General features: G+C 45.6%; 1 protein-coding gene across 1 annotated transcript; it reads left to right on the top strand.

Moving 5' to 3' along the window:
* Positions 1–2,392: 2,392 nt before the first annotated feature.
* On the top strand, positions 2,393–19,743 carry LOC101845723 (pneumococcal serine-rich repeat protein; the record flags this gene model as incomplete). Its single annotated transcript, XM_013088455.1, is given in 11 exon segments — positions 2,393–2,508; positions 2,809–2,906; positions 3,830–3,980; positions 5,584–5,697; positions 7,297–7,414; positions 8,198–8,548; positions 9,448–9,516; positions 10,491–11,432; positions 13,134–15,005; positions 16,347–16,502; positions 18,802–19,743. Coding segments are annotated over 11 exon segments (4,094 nt in total), but the record flags the coding sequence as incomplete, so codon positions are not given.
* Positions 19,744–20,042: the final 299 nt, after the last annotated feature.

Here is a 20,042-nt window from a genome sequence, read left to right as displayed (position 1 = left end):
TTGGTTTCAGTAAAAGTAGAAAGTTGTGATGAAACTGTTGTATGTTATTTGGATTAAGTAAAGTAAATGTAAAAAGTTGTGGTAAAACTGTGTTGTTTGTTTGTATGTTGGTTTCAGACGACAAGACAGCAGCCAATCGAACGCCTCATCCGTGTCCATCCCGCCCATGCCAGAGTCTCTGCCCAACCTGATGGGCGGCTCCAACTCCTCTCTCCTGCACATCGAGAACTTGTCGGACCAGCGGCCCTCCACGGTGCCGGCCATCGACGCCTACCTCAGCCACCACCAAGGGCCGGGGCTCGGGGGGAAGATGACCGTCACCGCCGGACACCTGTACCGGCCCGACCTACCGCAGCAGCGACAGCCGCAGCTACAACAGCAGCAGCAGCAGCAGAGCTTGACCCCACAAGGCAGCGGGAAGACGGTGCTGAGATCTCTGCGGTCCTCTCTGAGCTCCAGCATGAGAGCAAAGGTCAAGGCCTCTGTGGTGGGTGTTAGTGGCATGAGGCCAAGGTCAAGGCCTCTGTTGTGGGTGCTAGTGGCATGAGGGCAAAGGTCAAGGGTTTGGTCGCATGAGACCATGGGTTTAAACCATGCTATTAGAATCTAAGTCTAATTATAATTTTAGACCGCTCAGTAAAGATGGATAAGGATAATTCTGAAAATAAGAAAGAGAACTAGATGTTTATAGTTCAAAAGACTATAAATATCTTTCATTTCCGTGTTTTAGTTTTTTTTTCTTTTCCCCCTAACCATTCATTTCTCGATTGTGTTTTTTACTCCACAGCTCCATCAAGGCGGCATTGACCTCAAACGTATCCGAGAAGCAGCACCGGGCGAGCGCCGCATGTCCACAAGCTCTGACGTCTCTATGGCGGACCACGTGTAAGTGAAACAAACAGTGTCTTACTGTACCAGGCTGCCTTGTGTCTTCTTTGGAGAAGGGGGGGGGCTAAAGAATGTAAGCAAAACGCACCCCTGCAAGTGCCACAAAACTCTTACTAAAACTAAACCGCTCTTGTTGTCCAGCTTCAAGAGCACTCCTCTGATCGTGACGACGGAGGCAAGCCGCAGCCACGTGGTGGACACGCAGACCGTCGTTTCAGCACTCAGGGAGAAACGGTCAGTGATTGTGGAGTCGATCGAGTAAAATACACAGCGATGAACCTTTTCACTGATTGTTGGCTTGTTAGACCACGTGACCTGATTATTTACAAAAAAAGGACATATTTATTAGTGTATCATCTATCAAGTTTTTAATGATGCACAATATATTTCTAAAATATCTTGATAAGACAGTATGCTGTCATCTGTATGCTTGATGATGACTTAATTACTATATAGCAAATCAATTCCTTCTATTTGTATTTTGCTCAGGAAGAGGTATGGAGGGAGCCAGGTGGATGATTCTGTCAGTGAGGATTCGTGGCAAAGTGTTGCCAAGAGAAGGTTTGTAATGCTGTGGGACTGTGTATGTGTTTGCGTAGAAAACATAGAAAATTGTGATAAAACTGTGTTGAATGTATTTTGGTTTCAGTGAAGGAGAAAGTTATAATGATAAAATTGTGTTGTTGTTACATGTTCGTATTTTGATTGGATTGAAAAAGAAAATTGTCATAACACTTTAAAAAAAATTTTGATTTGAGTAAAGTAGAAGGTTGTCGTAAATTTGTGCTGTTTGTATTATGGTTTGAGTAAAGTACAAATTTGTGATAAAGCTGTGTTTTATGTATTTTGGTTTAAGTAAAGTAGAAAGTTGTCGTAAAACTGTGCTGTTTGTATTTTGGTTTCAGTAAAAGTAGAAATTTGTGATGAAACTGTTGTATGTTATTTGGATTAAGTAAAGTAGAAAGTTGTCGTAAAACTGTGCTGTTTGTATTTTGGTTTCAGTAAAAGTAGAAAGTTGTGATAAAACTGTTGTATGTTATTTGGATTAAGTAAAGTAGAAAGTTGTGATAAAACTGTTGTATGTTATTTGGATTAAGTAAAGTAGAAAGTTGTGATAAAACTGTTGTATGTTATTTGGATTAAGTAAAGTAGAAAGTTGTGATAAAACTGTTGTATGTTATTTGGATTAAGTAAAGTAAATGTAAAAAGTTGTGGTAAAACTGTGTTGTTTGTTTGTATGTTGGTTTCAGACGACAAGACAGCAGCCAATCGAACGCCTCATCCGTGTCCATCCCGCCCATGCCAGAGTCTCTGCCCAACCTGATGGGCGGCTCCAACTCCTCTCTCCTGCACATCGAGAACTTGTCGGACCAGCGGCCCTCCACGGTGCCGGCCATCGACGCCTACCTCAGCCACCACCAAGGGCCGGGGCTCGGGGGGAAGATGACCGTCACCGCCGGACACCTGTACCGGCCCGACCTACCGCAGCAGCGACAGCCGCAGCTACAACAGCAGCAGCAGCAGCAGAGCTTGACCCCACAAGGCAGCGGGAAGACGGTGCTGAGATCTCTGCGGTCCTCTCTGAGCTCCAGCATGAGAGCAAAGGTCAAGGCCTCTGTGGTGGGTGTTAGTGGCATGAGGCCAAGGTCAAGGCCTCTGTTGTGGGTGCTAGTGGCATGAGGGCAAAGGTCAAGGGTTTGGTCGCATGAGACCATGGGTTTAAACCATGCTATTAGAATCTAAGTCTAATTATAATTTTAGACCGCTCAGTAAAGATGGATAAGGATAATTCTGAAAATAAGAAAGAGAACTAGATGTTTATAGTTCAAAAGACTATAAATATCTTTCATTTCCGTGTTTTAGTTTTTTTTTCTTTTCCCCCTAACCATTCATTTCTCGATTGTGTTTTTTACTCCACAGCTCCATCAAGGCGGCATTGACCTCAAACGTATCCGAGAAGCAGCACCGGGCGAGCGCCGCATGTCCACAAGCTCTGACGTCTCTATGGCGGACCACGTGTAAGTTAAACAAACAGTGTCTTACTGTACCAGGCCGCCTTGTGTCTTCTTTGGAGAAGGGGGGGGGCTAAAGAATGTAAGCAAAACGCACCCCCCCCCCCCCCCCCCAGTCTTTGTTTATATGGAAAATGCAAGTGAAACATTCATTTTCTGTCTTTGTATACAGTGCAGCCTCTTTACAACAGCCTTCGATGTAACGACATCCTCTGTATAGGCACATGGTGCCACGGGTCCTGATTTTTTCCTTATATATCATTAGTAATTGCCATTTTTGGTTGCCTCTCTATAACAACAACTCTCTATTGCGAATTTTTTTTCTGGTCCCGACGATGTCGTTATGGAGAGGCTTCACTGTATATAAAAAATGTATGCGAAACATTCCTTCACTGTTTTTTTGTTTACATATAAAAAATGTATAAATGAAACATTCTCATACTGTCTTTGTAGAAATCGAAGACGTGAGATAAAACCCACGGACTTGCTACTTTTTTCTTCGGAAACCTCCAATATACTTGCCATCAAAAGAAAACCCACGGACTTGCTACTTTTTTCTTCGGAAAACTCCAATATACTTGCCATCAAAAGAAAAAATTTGTTTGAAAACAGTCCATGGAAAAGTGGGTGAGATGTACAGAGCTGTGATATCTCCTCCCCGTCTCCCTCCTCCCGATGAAGTAAAGTAAGTGTATGGGGTATCAATACTTTTCGGTTCTTTAAGAGGTGGGACCCCAGAATTTAATATCTCTCTCTGACAGAACTGAGCCAAATGGGTTGGGAGCCTTGAAAACTCCCATAAAAGGACCCGTGTTAAAAGACACCCAGTTTGGGACTCGAACCAGGGTCATCCGTTCTGTGGTCCCAACATGATGCCACCTGATGCTACTTGACTCCCTCCTGACCTAGGTTTTGTTTTGTTCCCCCAGTTCCGAGTTTGACGAGCCCCAGACAAAGGTATCTCGCCAGGTATCTACGCCAAGGTCGTTCCCCGCGCACGTCGGCGACGGTGACGCTGTGTCTGCTGGGGGGTCAGAGGAAGCTCCTTCCTCGGCCTCATCCTCCGACCGGAACACACAGGTACTTTCAGCCTTTGACTCAAAAATACACTGGTACATTGAGGATTTGACTAAAAAATACACAGGTAGATTCAGCCTTTGACTCAAAAATGCACAGGCAGATTCAGCCTTTGACTCAAAAATACACAGGTAGATTCAGCCTTTGACTCAAAAATACACAGGTACATTCAGGATTTGACTCAAAATACACAGGTAGGTTCAGCCTTTAACTCAAAATACAATGGTAGATTCAACCTTTGACTGAAAAATACACAGGCAACTTTTAACTCTGAATGTACAGGGAAATTCAGCATTTTACTCAAAACCACAAGTTATTTCAGCCTTTTGCTCGAATTACACGGGTAGAGTCAGCCTTACACTCTGTACCTGGATACCTGGAGGTGTCATCTCCGACTCAGAGGTTGACATGTAATGACTTTCCATCTTTCACGGTCGCGAGCTGCCGTTGCACATTCCGCCATATCCAGGCCTGTCAGTGTTCTTATGTTGTCCATCCATGTTCCTCTTTGCCTTCCTCTGGCTCCACTGCCCTTCATCTCTCCATCAAGTGCCTCTTTCACAACGGTCTTGTGACATTTTAAGTGGCCATAGTGTTGTATTTTTCTACATTTTATTTTATTCAGCAGAGTTTGTCTTGTGTGTAGAATCTGACACACCTCGGGTTTTTTTTGGTCTTTTTTTTTTTTTTCTTTCTTATTCTGGCCATTCTACAGTAGCAGAATACACTCTGTATGTGCAGGTAAATCTCTGCGTGGGTGGTTGGCGGGTGCCCTAGTGTGCTCTTTCCTATCTATCGTCCTTATCTCCCCTTCTTTTTTTATGTTTGTTACTCTCTTGTAACACCTCTAATCTTCTGTCGCTCATATGACCTTATGCAGTTGCGAGTGCCGTAAAACCTCTACTAAAACTGAACTAAAACAACATCTCTGCGTGGAAGCTGTGGGAGGAGGGAGAAATGGGTGTACAACTTGTAAATAACACTTCTTCTGCGAGTTTACTTCATGTTGACGTTTATTCACAATTTCACGTCTTTGTTTGCAGTGAATTTTCTCTGACAGTTATTCACAATCACACCATTTTGTCTGTTGATTACTTACAGTAAATTTCTGAGTCAGTTATTCACAATCATACATTTGTGGATGGCTGGTTGGCGGGTGCTGTGGTGTGGTTTGCTCTTTCGTTCTTATCAAACATATATCATCCTGATCTCTCCTTCTTCTCTTTTGTGTCTGTTACTCGCTTGTAACACCTCTAATCTTCGGCACTAATATGACCTTTTTGTGTTGCAAGTGCTGTAAAACTCATACGAAAACTAAGAATCACGGTCACGCGTCTTTGTTTGCTTATTACTAAGAGTGAATTTTCTCTGACAGTTATTCACATTCACACCATTTTGTCTGTTGGTTATTTACAGGGAACTTTCTGGGACAGTTTTTCACAGTCATACATTTTACTTGTATTACCTGTCCTGGGCAACAACGTCATTGCACACCGGACAGCTCCATAAGAGTCATACATTTGTGGTAATTGACTACCGGTAATGTTTTTTATTTCTAAAGCTTTGTTGTTATTCCCCCCATTCCCACCCCACCCCACCCACCCAGACAACAAAGGCTGTCACTGTGTCCACCCCGACCAGGAGGAAGATTGCCGAGGGCGTGGTGCTGAGGAAACATATGTCTGTGGCCTCAGCCAGCAGTCCCGGCACTCCCAGCAAGGTGGGTCCACCAATATTATGTGCTTGTTTTCTCCACACACACGCTTTGGGGGGGGGGGGGGGGGGGCGGTCCTGTCGGAGACAGGCGTTGAACTGACTAGGAGGTCCCGCCCGTTAAATAACCTAATAGTGTTGATACGGGCGTTAAACCCATACCATTCACCGTTTCACGCTTGGGGGGCTCTCGTGGCCTAGAGGTTAAGGTGTTCACCTCTCATTCAATAGGTCCTGTGTTCGAATCCAGGTAGCGATGAAAAAATTTTCTTCTCGAAAATTGTCTTCTTTCACCTCCTTTCCTGCTCTCTAGCTATGTTCTGTCGTTTGCTTTGGCCATCGCTTTCTGCCCCCACCCACTCACCTCCTTTGCCCCCTCCTCTGGGCTCCTGACTCTTTCTGCAGCTTTTCTACTGCTATTCCTTGGCTCTTTCTTACTGCTGTCTTTCTGCCACACCCCTGATCTTATGGTAGGAAAAATCTGCACCTAGCCTTCTCGGACAAGGGCGAAAAATCTCGGAAGTCCCGTGTGCAAGTTGCGCACGTTTAAGATCCCTTGGTGGTCCAAAAACCGATAAGCAAAATTCGAAATTTCCAACCAACAGAAAATGTTTATTGTGTTCCATGCGCTCATATGACCTCATGCAGTTGCGAGCGCTGTAAAACTCTTACCAAACAAAAACAACAAGCAACAAGCAAACAAACACACGCTTGTGTTCTCCAGTAATAAATTGCACTAGGCAGGGGAATGTTTTCCCCGCTATGTTCTCTTCTCTCTCTCTCTCTCTCTTTCCCTGATAGCTCCCCCAGGCTTGCCAACCTTCCCGAATTTTTCGGGAAATTCCTGAATTGCCATTGTCGTTCCCGAACCTTTCCCGAAATGGTGTGGGTGGTTGTTTTTTTTAGTAACTTTAGTAGCCTATCACAGAAGTGTGTGTCTGTGGCGCAATCAACATTCGAGAATTCAGTATCTCAAAAGTTGGCAAGCCTGCTCCCCCTTCCCATACTTTCCATTTATCTGACTGGCTGATATCCGTCCATTTGTCTGTTTATCTTTCTGTCTGTTTGTCTGGTGTGATCCAAGAATTACCCCGCAGGGCAGTGCCACTGACTGAAGTGTCTTTAGGCCATTCCTAAAGGGGGGACAGTTCTCGTTCAAGCACAGTAGAATTGTAAATGGGCTGATTCATCATGTCACGCTCATAGCTGTGCCTGATCTACAACAGGGAACTGCTGCTTTTTCTTTCCAAATCCTTTCTATCGTCGTTTTACCTCTACTTCTTTTGTATGTTTGTCACTCTCTTGTGAACTGCTATTTCCGGGGTGCCTTGATGGTCGAAGCAGACCTTGTGCTGTTGAGACTAGAGAGGTGAGCAGAGTAAGTCTGATTCCTTGTGAAGACTTCTCTGTTGACACCCACCCCTTGGCGCTCATATGACCTTATGCAGTTGCGAGCGCCGTAAAATCCTCTACAAAAACAAAAAAAATAAATCCAAGAATTGAAGTTGTGGGAAGTGCATCGGATGTGGTATTGTTCAGTGTTTCCTTGTTTTTTCTCTCAATTTATATTTTGTTGAATGGGCGATGATGTCTTTTGCTTACTCAGCCACAGGCCAAGAATTCCCTGGTCAGCGCTACGGACTATGAGAAGGACAAACAGGCAGAGTTTCAGCGCCGTGTCCTTGACCTGCTAGGAGACGAGCAAGCTGCCAACGCTGGCAAAGGTAAAACCTAACTCAAAAGTGCATTGCTGTCAACCAGTACGTTTAAAAAACTTATTTAACCCTATCTGTGTGCTATGGGGTCATTTTATACCCCTAGGGTTGTATTCTTCACATTTTAGAATGCTTCTGGTAAGAAGATCTCTTCGAAACTTTTAGTATTTCTTCAAAAATCATTTTGACAGACTACTATGCAAAGCATACGGATTGGATTAACGAGTAAATTTCCTCTTTGGAAAGTGGTGGCACTGAGTTCCCCACGCCATATGGATACGATAGTAAAACACAACGTACAGATAGGGTTAATAGTTTTTGGAAATCTGAGCATGAAAGTTTATTTTAGTGTTGGTTTCTGTCCCTGTTTCTCTGTTTTCTAGTGTTACTCCTCACGTACTTACTTATACTGAAGGAAAAATTATGGACACTGGAGAATGGATGTGCGAAGGATAATGAAAATGAAGCACATAAGTTTATTGTAGTTGTGTTTCTTACCATAGTTAGCTGTTGGGCATGAATTTGTAGAATACAAAAAATGTGTGTGAAGAGTTTGATGGGCAGTTACTTGGCCAATGCCCACCATCCTGACCCGCCCTGAGGGTAGAGTGTGTTTGGTTGTTTGTTGTTTGTTTTTTTTTGGGGGGGGGGGGTGAAAAGTTGGCAGCTGTAAGAATGGACATCAAACATGTAAGGCAAAACTGCTCAGGGTTCAGACTTTGTTCTGCTAGAGCTAATGTAGGATATGTAATGTTGAATTTATGAGTTGTTTTTTTTTTTTCCCCTGTACAGGATCCGAGACTGTCTCTGTGAGTAGTGTACTACCGGGGCTTACCTCCACCTCCCTATCCTCCTCCTCCTCGACCCCAGCGAGCTCAACAGCGACCTTCACCTTGTCTACATCATCAGTGTCGTCAGGGTCGGGCCAGGCGGCCACGTCTGCGGCCATCAGCACCAGCCTGGACTGTCTGAACAAACTGGTGCAGTCGGCCAGCTCGTCGTCGCCTCCCACCACCGCGGCACCGCAGGGCCAGTCTGTCGCGGCACCCGTGTCGGCCACTTCCCCCTCCTCGGCCCTCACGTCGCCCACCATCACGGTCGGCGGGCCGGTCACACTCACGCAGCTCCTGGCCTCGGATGATGGTGAGTTCACTCGCACACACTCGTGGCGCACAGGGGGGTGGGAAGGTGTCTGCAGCAGTTCACGACCTCGCTGCTTTCTTGTCCCATCTCTATTTTTTAAAACAGTGAAAATGTGACTTCATCTTAAGCTCACTCATTGTTATGAACTGTTTTCACTGTTATTAAAAATGGAGATAGGACAAGAAAGCACTGAGGTCATGTGGAGATAAGACAAGAAAGCACTGGGGTCATGAGTTTGTGTAAGTTAACAAGGGTTATGCGGAAGTTTTTTTCCTCCATTTTCTTTCTTCTTTCATTCCTTTTAATTTTGGCTATCATTTCTCTTTGTGACCAGCGCCTGTGCTGCAGTGGTTAGACACTTTGCTGCTGCACGTAAGTGGGCCCGGGTTCGACGTCCGCATGGGGGAGAATTTACATCGAGTATCTAGGTTTTTCTGTTGAAATGTTTGTATCCCTCTCAGCCTGGCTTGGCACTGTGTGACATGACCTTATGCTCTACTCAAACAAACTGAAGATGTGACATGAATTGTGTTCTTCACAAACAAACAAACAGACAATGTGACATGAATTGTGTTCCTCACAAACAGACAAACAAACAAAGTGACATGAATTGTGTTCCTCACAAACAGACAAACAAACAAACAGACAATGTGACATGAATTGTGTTCCTCACAAACAGACAAACAAACAAACAAACCAACAAAGTGATATGAATTGTGTTCCTCACAAACAGACAAACAAACAAACAGACAATGTGACATGAATTGTGTGCCTCACAAACAGACAAACAAACAAACAAACAAACAAACCAACAAAGTGACATGAATTGTGTTCCTCACAAACAGACAAACAAACAAACAAACAAACAAACTGTGTGACATGTCCTTTTGTCATTCCAGCCTCCAAGACGTCCACTGTGAGCTCTCTGGCCGCTCAGACGACCTTGGCCTCTGGACTCACCTTCTCAGGTAACTGTCCTCCACTGATGTCCCTCCTTGTCCTACATATGTTTTTGTGTTTGTCCTACATAGTTGGACATGAAGGTTTTGCTCTACAGAGGTTTGCAAGCTTGTCGTGCTTCAGTGCTTTTGACAACAATGTATAAAAAGTGACGTCACTGTCTTGAGAAGTAACGACAATGTGCGAGATGTAACACTGGTGTGTGAGAAGTAACGTCATTGTGTAAGAAGTAACAACCAAGTGTAAGAAGTAACAACAATGTGTGAGAAGTAACAACAACAATGTGTGAGAAGTAACAACAACAATGTGTGAGAAGTAACAACAACAATGTGTGAGAAGTAACAACAACAATGTGTGAGAAGTAGCACCAATCTGTGAAAAGTAACAACGGTGTTTTAGAAGTAACATTAGTGTGTGAGAAGTTCCAATGTTATTAATAGATGAGAAGTAACAGCAATGTGTAATATCGGTGTTTCAGAAGTATCAACAATGTGTGAGAAGTAACATCAGTGTGTGAGAAATGAATCAACGTATAGATAGTAACGATATGTGAGAAGTAACAACATTGTGTGTGAGAAGTATCATCAATGTGTGAGATGTAACGTCTATGTGTGAGAAATGAATCAATGTATAAGAAGTAACAACAATATGTGAGAAGTAACAACATTGTGTGTGAGAAGTATCATCAATGTGTGAGATGTAACATCTATGTGTGAGAAATGAATCAATGTATAAGAAGTAACAACAATATATGAGAAGTAACAACATTGTGTGTGAGAAGTATCATCAATGTGTGAGATGTAACAAAATGAATCAACGTATAAGAAGTAACAACAATATGTGAGAAGTAACACCATTGTGTGTGAGAAGTATCATCAATGTGTGAGATGTAACAAAATGAATCAATGTATAAGAAGTAACAACAATATATGTGAGAAGTAAAATCAGTATGTGAGATGTAATGCTGCTGTTTGTGTTTCAGGAAAGCCGTTGAGCAGTCCGTCGTCAGCAGGGGTGGGTGTTGCAACGTCCAACAACGTGGCGACGACATCAACAATTCCCCCGGCTCAGAGCGTCGCCAGTGCTCTGGCGTCTTCCGCTGCTCCTCTGGCTGGGGGGTTCATCTTCGGATCACTGACCTCTGCACCTACAGCGTCTGGCAACAGCGGTCCACCCACCCTAGCCAGTGCTGCCAGTTCTACTACAGCGCAGAGTGACCCTGTGGGCGGTCGGGCGGGTGTCTCTCTTACGGCCGGCGGCTCTAACACAGGTATGGCTGGGCAGGTCCCCCCGGCTGTGGTCAGCTTTGGTGCGGCCACTTCGCTCGGTGCTGCTTCTTCAACCCTGGCCAGCCCGGGGACGTTTTCCTTTGGTTCCACGACTCCTTCGTCAACATTATCATCGTCTCAATCCCAGCCTGTTGTCGGTGGCTTCAACTTCTCGGTGGGAGCTCCCGCGACTCTTTCCGCGGGCTCATCAAGTACATCGGCCGCGCAGCCGCCCGCTTACAACTTTGGGAACTCTGTCAGTTCGAGTTTGAGTTCTGCCGGTCAAGTCCTGGGTTCCCTCACGCAGCCAGCCTCCGCACTTTCAGGTCCGTCTGCGAGTAGAATGCTGCAAAGCCCGCAGAACTTCTCTTTGGGCTCGACCGTCTCGACCGCTCTGTCTTCGGCCGCGCCATCGCTGTCTTTTCCCGCTCCTCAAACAGTCTTGGCTACAACAAGTACCGCTCCGACTGGGCTGTCCGTGTTTGGGTCAGCCGGCAACACCACCGGCCTGGCATCTGCTTTATCAGCGACCGCCTCAAGTGTGGCGGGATTTACTGGTTTTGGTGGGACACCCGTTTCCACGGCGATGACACAGCCTCCAAGTTTTGCTGCCGTCTCGTCGACCGGGCCTGCCTCTGGCTTTTCCTTTACTTCAGGTAAATCCATCAGAGTGTCTGTGTCTTTGTACAGGTAAATCTGTCAGTGTCTTTGTGTCTTTGTACAGGTAAATCTTTCAGTGTTTCTGTATCTTTTTACAGGTAAATCTATCAGTGTCTCTGTGTCTTTGTACAGGTAAATCTATCAGTGTCTCTGTGTCTTTGTACAGGTAAATCTGTCGGTGCCTCTGTGTCTCTACAGAGGTAAATCCATCAGTGTGTCTGTGTCTTTGCACTGCTAATTCCTTCAGTGTGTCTGTGTCTTTGTACTGGTAAATCCTTCAGTGTCTCTGTACTGGTAAATCTGTCGGTGCCTCTGTATTCCTCGCAGTATTCCACACTAACTCTCCTTGCATCCGTCACACAAACTCTCCCTGTATCCCTTAACTCTTCATATCCGGTGAGCTGGTGGGAGCGGCTCGGCGTGAAGTGGGTTTGGCCGGCGAGCCACTTACAACGGCTCGCTACACTAGCCTTCATTAAATACACGCGAAAGTTACACTTCACGACATCAACCGAAATTATGGTCTCAAATGCCGAAATAGGTCTTTTTCTGTTTGTAGTTTCATTTTGTGGCGTTTGCGCGGGCGCTTTTAATGCTAGATTTGATGGCTTGTTTCCAAACAGCTGATTTTCTGTGTCTAATTTGTTTGTATTGGTTAGGGAGATTATCGTGGCAGGAGATTGCTCCTGAAATAATTATAGTGACAGTTTTCTTGTTTGGATTATACTGAGACAAATTTTCATTCCATTTGGATATTATAAATCTAGATCTAGATGTTGGATCTTGTTGAGGCTCTATCTATTCTGGTTAGTTCATCGTAATATGTAGGCCTCTTCTATGTGAATGTGACTTTTTTATATATGTAGTTATTGCACACTTCATTTTACACCTGGAAACTTCAAAGAATTACTCAAAATTACTTTGAAAATGTGCATAAAGACACTGTTTTCATATATAGGTATATTTATTCAAACAAAACTATGAATGTAAGCCTTTGATTTATTGTATAACAAAGTGTGTATATATATAGAAATCTAGATCTAGATCTAGCTGTGTTTACACTTTTCATGCTGAATGTAGGTTCTGATCTGATACAACATTTTTTATTTGGGTGTATTTCAAAAGGATGAGCTTCAAAGTAGCTACTACAGCCACCATAGATGTAATCCTAGAATGTTTATCAACATTTTTGCTTCTCTTACTTTGGCTCTGTGTTCAAGTTTTATAAAGTTACACCCATATTTGGGTGAACGGTGTTATGTAATATTGCAACTTTTTTTGGTGCTAATGGCCATTTGCTTCAATAGTCTAGTTTTATTCTTCAGTAAAGGCATCTAAAATGAACACCAATAAATGCATCTTTCATTACTGAACACAAACATACCGAAAGTTTTGATGTGGGCCTAGTAGATTGAAAGTTGTATATATAGACTTTTGTAACCCACCCTACTGCTGTAGGATCAGTCCCTGGGAGGCTTCGGTCAGAACGAAAATCCTCTATCGAAATGAAGAGTCAAACTCTCCCTGTATCCCTCACACAAACTCTCCCTGTATCCCTGTATCCCTCACACAAACTCTCCCTGTATCCCTCACACAAACTCTCCCCGTATCCCTGTATCCCTCACACAAACTCTCCCTGTATCCCTCACACAAACTCTCCCTGTATCCCTCACACAAACTCTCCCTGTATTCCTCAGCAGGTCCCACCACCAGTCCAGCCCCCACCGCCCCCACCAACACTTTGACCGGGTCCGGGGGTTTCAATTTTGCCGCCATGACCTCCAGCAGCCAATCACAGCAGAGCCAGAGCTCGGCCGGCGCTGGCGCGGGAACGTTTGTGTTTGGCTCGCCCGCCGCGACGGGAGCAGGGGCTGGTAACTCTGTATTTGGAGCCGGGGGAGCCAGGCCAGCAAGTACCACCAGCGGCCAGTCGCAAGCTTCCGTGTTTGGTGGCGTAGCCACCGTGGTGTCTAGTAGCAGCCAGCCTGCGGGGGTGAGTGGCGGAGCGTTTGTGTTCAGTCCTTCAACAGGGGCAGCGGCCAACAGTCGTCCAACCACGCAGTCTGGCTCTGGGGGCTTCGGCACTGCTTCAACCACGTCAGCGTCCGCCTCTTTTGCCTCTCCGGGCTCTCAGCAGCAGCAGCAGCCGCCGCCTAATCCGTTTGGTGCCAGTAACGTGGCCGCAGCGTCATCTGTTCCTGGTTCTTCTGTGTTTGGCGGACCGGCCCCAGGCTTCGGCGCGGCACCTCAAAGTTCACAACAACAGCAACAACAACAACTAGGTCAGACAAACCCAGCCCAGCCCGCCGTGTTTGCTTCGAACACATCGGCCAACAACACGGCAGGGGGCTTTGCCTTTGGCCAGATGGCCGCAGCCCCCGTAGCCCCACCCTCCACCTCCAATACCCCCTTCGCCTTTGGTTCTACAGCCCCCACAGCCCCGCCCACCACCTCTAGTACCCCTTTCGCTTTTGGTTCCACAGCCCCTGCCTCCACCTCCAGTAGCCCCTTCGCCTTCGGTTCTGCTGCCCCTGCAGCCCCATCCACCACCTCCAGTAGCCCCTTCACCTTCGGATCTACAGCCCCCGCGGCCCCTTCTTCCACCTCTGGGAGCCCCTTTGCCTTCGGTTCTACAGCCCCCGCAGCTCCTACCTCCACCTCTAGCAGCCCCTTCGCCTTCGGCTCGACAGCCCCTGCAGCCAGTGGTACAAGTCTGTTTGGAGCGCCGGCCCCACAAGGGGCCAACAACCTGTTTGCCCCCGCGCCCGCTGCCACATCGGCGCAGACAGCAGCCCTCGGTGGCTCAGCCGGTTCGGTGTTTGGCGGAGGGAGCGCCACGGCATTTGGAGGGGCGACGTTGACCACGACTGCATCTGTGTTTGGGGGAAGCGCTTCAGCCGCACCACCGGCCTTTGGGACCACCCAGAACAACCCGGCCGCTGCTGGGTTTGGAACCGTCGCGGCCAACCCAAACCAGAGCCAGCCCTTCTCCTTTGGCACGTCTGCCACGGCTACGGGCAAACCGGGGCCAGCAGGGTTCGGGGCCAGCCCGGCGGGCACATTTGCCACGTCTTCTGCCTTCGGGGCTAAACCCACGGCGTCTGTGTTCGGATCCAGCACCTCCAACCCGTCAGGCCCAGGGTTCGGTGCGACGAGCGCCAGCGCGAACGCCGGCTCAGCGTTTGGTGGCTTCTCTTCCAGCCCGGCATTCGCGGCCAGTCCGCAGAAACCATCGACGTTTGGCACCGCGGGTTTCGGTACCTCTCCCAGCCCGGCATTTGGCGGCGCTCACAACAACAACGCCGCCGCCCCGTTTGGTGGTCCCACCTCCCCGAATCAGCCCCCAGCCTTTGGCTCGCCGACGGTTACCGCGAATCAAGGTATGAATCCATCAGCTTTTGGGGGGAGCAGTGTGGCAGGTGCGTCGTTGTTCGGTGCTGCGAAACCTGGCGGGTTCGGTAGCCCGGCAAGCACCCAAGCCGCGCCATTTAGCTTCTCTGGCAACTCTGCCGGCAGTGTTGGCCAGCCCCCACAGAACAACGCTTTTGGAGCTCAGCCTAATAATGCCGGTGAGTCAATCTGGGATAATTACAAGAATGATGATTGTTTCTTGTGTCCGGGTTAAGTTTAGTTTAGTTTTAGTAAGTGTTTTACGGCACTTGCAACACAATAAGGTTGTATAAGTGCCGAAGATTAGAGGTGTTACAAGGGAGCAACAAACACACAAAAAAAGGAAGGGAGATAAGGACGATAGGTGTCTGATAGGAAAGAAGAAGCAAAACCACACCAGAGCACCCGCCAACCACCCACCCGAGTTAGGTGTGCCTGAAAGCTTTTTACAATTGGAATACTATAGATCTTATGCAGTTGCAAGCACCGTAAAGCACTTTCCAAAAGAAAAGGAAAAAAAAGAATACTATAGATTTCTTTTTTTTTTTCAATATGCAAGAGCTGTTTACAAATGATATTCTATACAGTTGAAAAACGTTGTAAATTGTAGATGCCATCTGATTATTTAATGACAATCACCTATACAAAGTGCCACTTCACATTTCCCTCATTGCAGTTTTTTTACCATGTGTATTATAATTATAATGAATAATGACCCTGTCTAAAACATCCACCTGTCTAAGCCGGCCACTTTTCTTCTCAACAACAGGTGACCACCCTAGACAATTTTGACCCTTGTAATTTTTTTGTAAGTATGCTCTAAAGACAATCTGTTTATAACAATCACCTGTGCAAACAGACACTTCCCATCCCCCTCACCCATTACGTTAAAAAAATTATTATAATAATAATAACACTGAGGAAGACGTACACCTGTCTAGGGCGGCCACTTTACTCCGCGGCAATGGATGGTCATCTTGGAAAATTTTGACTTTTTAATTTTTTTCAAATGTGCAAGATGTCTTTAGGTCATTCCCAAAGGAGGGATATTAACATGTTCTTATGCAGAGTAGAATTGTAAACGGCCTGATTTATCAATGTCATGCTCACATACTGTGCCGGAACAGCATAGGGGGAACTGCTGCTTTTTATTTCCTAATTCTTACTATCGTCATTGTCCTCTACTTCTTTTGTATGTTTGTCACTCTCTTGTGAACTGCTATTTCCGGAGTGCCTTGATAGACGAAGCAGACTTTGTGTTGTTGAGACTAGAGAGGTAAGCAGAATAAGCCTTAGTCCCAGTTTGGACTTCTCTGTTGACACCCACCCCTTGGTGCTCATATGACCGTATGCAGTTGCGAGGGCCGTAAAACCTTACTTAAATTAAAACAAATGTGCAAGAGCTGTTGGGCGTTGTCAAAGATTTGTGGCCGTGATGATGTTCTATATCTGTGTGACGTACGTGTGAGACAGAATACAGTTTCCGTGGAGGAAGTCACCGAGATCTGTTTGTGTTTCAGCCTCGTCTGGCTTCAACTTTGGCCAGGCGGCTGCCAGTCCTGGTGGTGGCGGAGGTGGTGGCTTCAACTTTGGCGCTGCGACCCAGCCGTCGGCCGGCCTTGGAGGATTCAACTTCGCTGCCGCTGCGGGCTCAGGGGGGCCCAACTTTAACTTCAGTAAGTTCAGATAAGTTTTTAACACTTGGCAGTCACTTGGCGCCATACAGGGATGCCAAATGTCAGGTTTTTCCGGGGTTTTTTCATCCGTTGGAATTACAAAGGAAAGGGGAGAGGTAAGAGAGAATTTGTTTTTGTTTGCTCATTTAAAAGCTTTACAAGGTTCGGTTTAGGTGAGATGTGATGCTCCGCTCATTTTCAGGGGGGGGAGGGGGGTTTCAAATATCATTTGGCATCCCTGGCAATAATGCAGCGGTGAAAGTTATGCGTTCTGGTCACCTGGCGCAGTTCTGCGCCTGGCCCGAGAAGTTCGTTGCAGTCACCCTCTTAGCTGGGTGACCAGATGGGGTATTTTGTACAGCTGGCTGTGTTGCTGCTGTAAGTATTAAATGTAGATGTTTTTTCGCCCCCATCAACACATTTTAGGTCTTTTAACCAGGTGGGCTTCCGACCCTGCCTGTCAGGGCCAAACCTGGGTGAGAGGGATACATACAACGTCCCAGCAGGAGGACCGAGATACTCGATAAAAAATGTACTCCCCGCTTGGGAATGGAACTCCGGCCTCCTGTGTGGGACAGCAAAGTTGCCTCACTGCTGCACCACAGAAGCCTGTGTTCAGTAAGTGTTTGACTGTGTGCTGTTAACTCCTGTGTCTGGTCCAGGTGTGTCGCGGGGCTGAGAGCACACAGATTCTGAAAATGTCAATGGGTGGTTGGTGGGTGCTCTGGTGTGGTTTGCTCCTTCTTTCCTCTTAAGTGGGTGGTTGGCGGGTGCTCTGGTGTGGTTTGCTCCTTCTTTCCTTTCAAACATCTATCGTCCTTATCTCCCCTTCTTCTTTTTTATGTTTGTTACTCTCTTGTAACACCTCTAATCTTCTGGCGCTCATATGACCTTATGCAGTTGCGAGCGTCGTAAAACCTCTACTAAAACAAAAAACTTTCCTCTTAAGCATCTATCGTCCTTATCTCTCCTCCTTTTTTACGTTTGTTGTTACTCTCTTGTAACACCTCTAATCTTCGGCACTTATATAACCTTATTGTGTTGCAAGTGCCGTAAAACTAAACTAAACTGAAAATGTCAAGTCCATATTAACTCTTTCAAATGTCAGGTCCATAGTAGCCTCTGAAAATGTCAAGTCCATTTTAGCTTTTGTTAATGTCAAGTCCATATCGGCATTGAGAGATTTTTGTTATGTCCTTTTTGTGGGTGGTTGGTGGGTGCTCTGGTGTGGTCTGCTTCTTCTTTCCTATCAAACATCTATCGTCTTTATCTCCCCTCTTTCTACATTGTGTTTATTACTCTCTTGTAACACTGACTTCTAATCTTCGGCACTTATATGACCTTATTGTGTTGCAAGTGCCGTAAAACCCTTACTAAAACTAAACTGTCTTTTCTGTAGTGTGTCCTTGAGCGTGACACTTCAATAGCAATGACATTAGATGCTGTGAGCTGAGGAGTAAGAGGATTGAATCAGCAGACGGGGAAAATATTTTTGGCTAGAGAGCATCAAGTGGGTGATTGGTGGGTGCTCTGGTGGGGTTTGCCCAGCCAGGCTTCTTTCCTATCAAACTTCTATCTTCCTTTTTATCTGTCCTTTTTTTTGTGTGTGTGTTTGTTACTTTTTTGTAACACCTCTAATCTTCAGCACTTATGTGACCTCATTGTGTTGCAAGTGCCATAAAACTCTTACTGCGCGCTCATATGACCTTACGCAGTTGTGAGCGCCGTAAAACCCAATACTACTACTACTACTAAACTCTTACTGAAACTAAAAACATGACATATCAAGTGTGTCTATCATTGTGTTGACGACACATTGTGTCCCACTGAGCCAGGTTTTTGTGGATCTGATCTCATCCTTTCTGCATTCATCCATCCCCACCAGGGCAGTGCTACTGACTGAAGTGTCTTTAGGCCATTCCCAAAGGGGGGATATTAACTTGTTCTTATGCACAGTAGAATTGTAAATGTGCTGATTTATCAATGTCATGCTCGTACTGTGCCGGAACAACATAGGTGTGACTGCTGCTTTTCCTTTCCTCATCCTTACGATAGTTATTTTCCCTCTACTTCTTTTGTATGTTTGTCATTCTCTTTTGAACTGCTATTTCCGGGGCGCCTTGATAGTCGAAGCAGACTTTGTGCTGTTGAGGTAGAGAGGTGAGCAGAGTAAGTCTGATTCCCTGTTTGGACTTCTCTGTTGACACCCACCCCTTGGCGCTCATATGACCTTATGCAGTTACGAGGGCCGTAAGAAACCTTACTAAAACTAAAGAACTGGTCCTTTCTGTCTCCCCAGGTGCCACGCCCAGCAACCCCAACCTGGGCACACAGCAGGCGCCCGGCGCGGTGCAGAGACCCAGAGCGGCGGCCAGGCGGACCCAGCGGCGAGGGCCACGGCGATGAGATACACTAACACATATACACACACACGCACACACACACACACATACACTCACACTCACACAAACTGAAAAGGGCACATTGACGAAATACCCACACATATAGAGACATGTCGATGAAACACACACATAGAATCTATATATATATATATTGATAAAAATATGTGTACACACACACACACATAGAAGGCCTTATCGATGAAATGAACACTTTTACGGGCCCCATCAATAGAATAAACGCACACTCAAATCGATAAAACATACACATGTTAATAAACTTCACAAATATATACACACTTTGATAAAATACACCCATACCATACACACACATCAATAAAATACATAAATCAGTTTTTTAAAAAAGAAAAAAGTACAGATACACAGGTACCGGGGCACATTGACGTTCATAATTTTGTGTTGTGAGGTTTTTTATTAAGTTCTGTCACTGCCCTGAGAGAGTTGCATGTTTGGTTTGGCTTTGTTGTACATAATTTATGTGTTGTCCTCTGTAAGAACTACTTGGAAGTGCTCACATTTTATATAAAACTCTGCAATAAATGTAGTTGCAAAGAAAGTTCATGGAATTTTAGTTCTAATTATTGGATCAGTTTCTTGTTGGAAGTTTGTGTGAGGGAAATTCCAGGTCTGAAATCAGTTGAGCCCTCGGAACCCTAGGGATTGTACAGTTGTGTTTGTTCCTACTATAATTGTATGGCAGGTCTAGAGTTTCCCTATACATGTATTTTTATAGTAACTTATCCTTTCCCCCACACCCCCCCATAACTGAGATAGGTCTTGAAACATTGACTGTTATTTGAAATAAAACTCCTATCAACAATTGTGTTATCTCCTTCAATGTATTTCGCATTCTCGTCACTGTCCAGCGTATTTCACGGGTGGTTGGCGGGTGCTTTGGTGTGGTTTGCTCCTTCTTTCCTGTCAAATATCTGTCCTTCTGATCTCTCCTTTTTCTTTTTTGTGTTTGTTTCTCTCTTGTAACATTTCTAATCTTCAGCACTTATATGAACTAATTGTGTTGCAAGTGCCGTAAAACACTTACTAAAACTTATCTCCTGCTTCTTCTTTTTTTGTGTGTTTGTTTCTATCTTGTAACACCTCTTATCTTCGGCAATTATGT

The sequence above is a fragment of the Aplysia californica genome, unplaced genomic scaffold (genome assembly GCF_000002075.1).
Source record: "Aplysia californica isolate F4 #8 unplaced genomic scaffold, AplCal3.0 scaffold00747, whole genome shotgun sequence".
Taxonomy (NCBI): domain Eukaryota; kingdom Metazoa; phylum Mollusca; class Gastropoda; order Aplysiida; family Aplysiidae; genus Aplysia; species Aplysia californica.
This window is presented reverse-complemented; position numbering and strand designations above follow the sequence as displayed.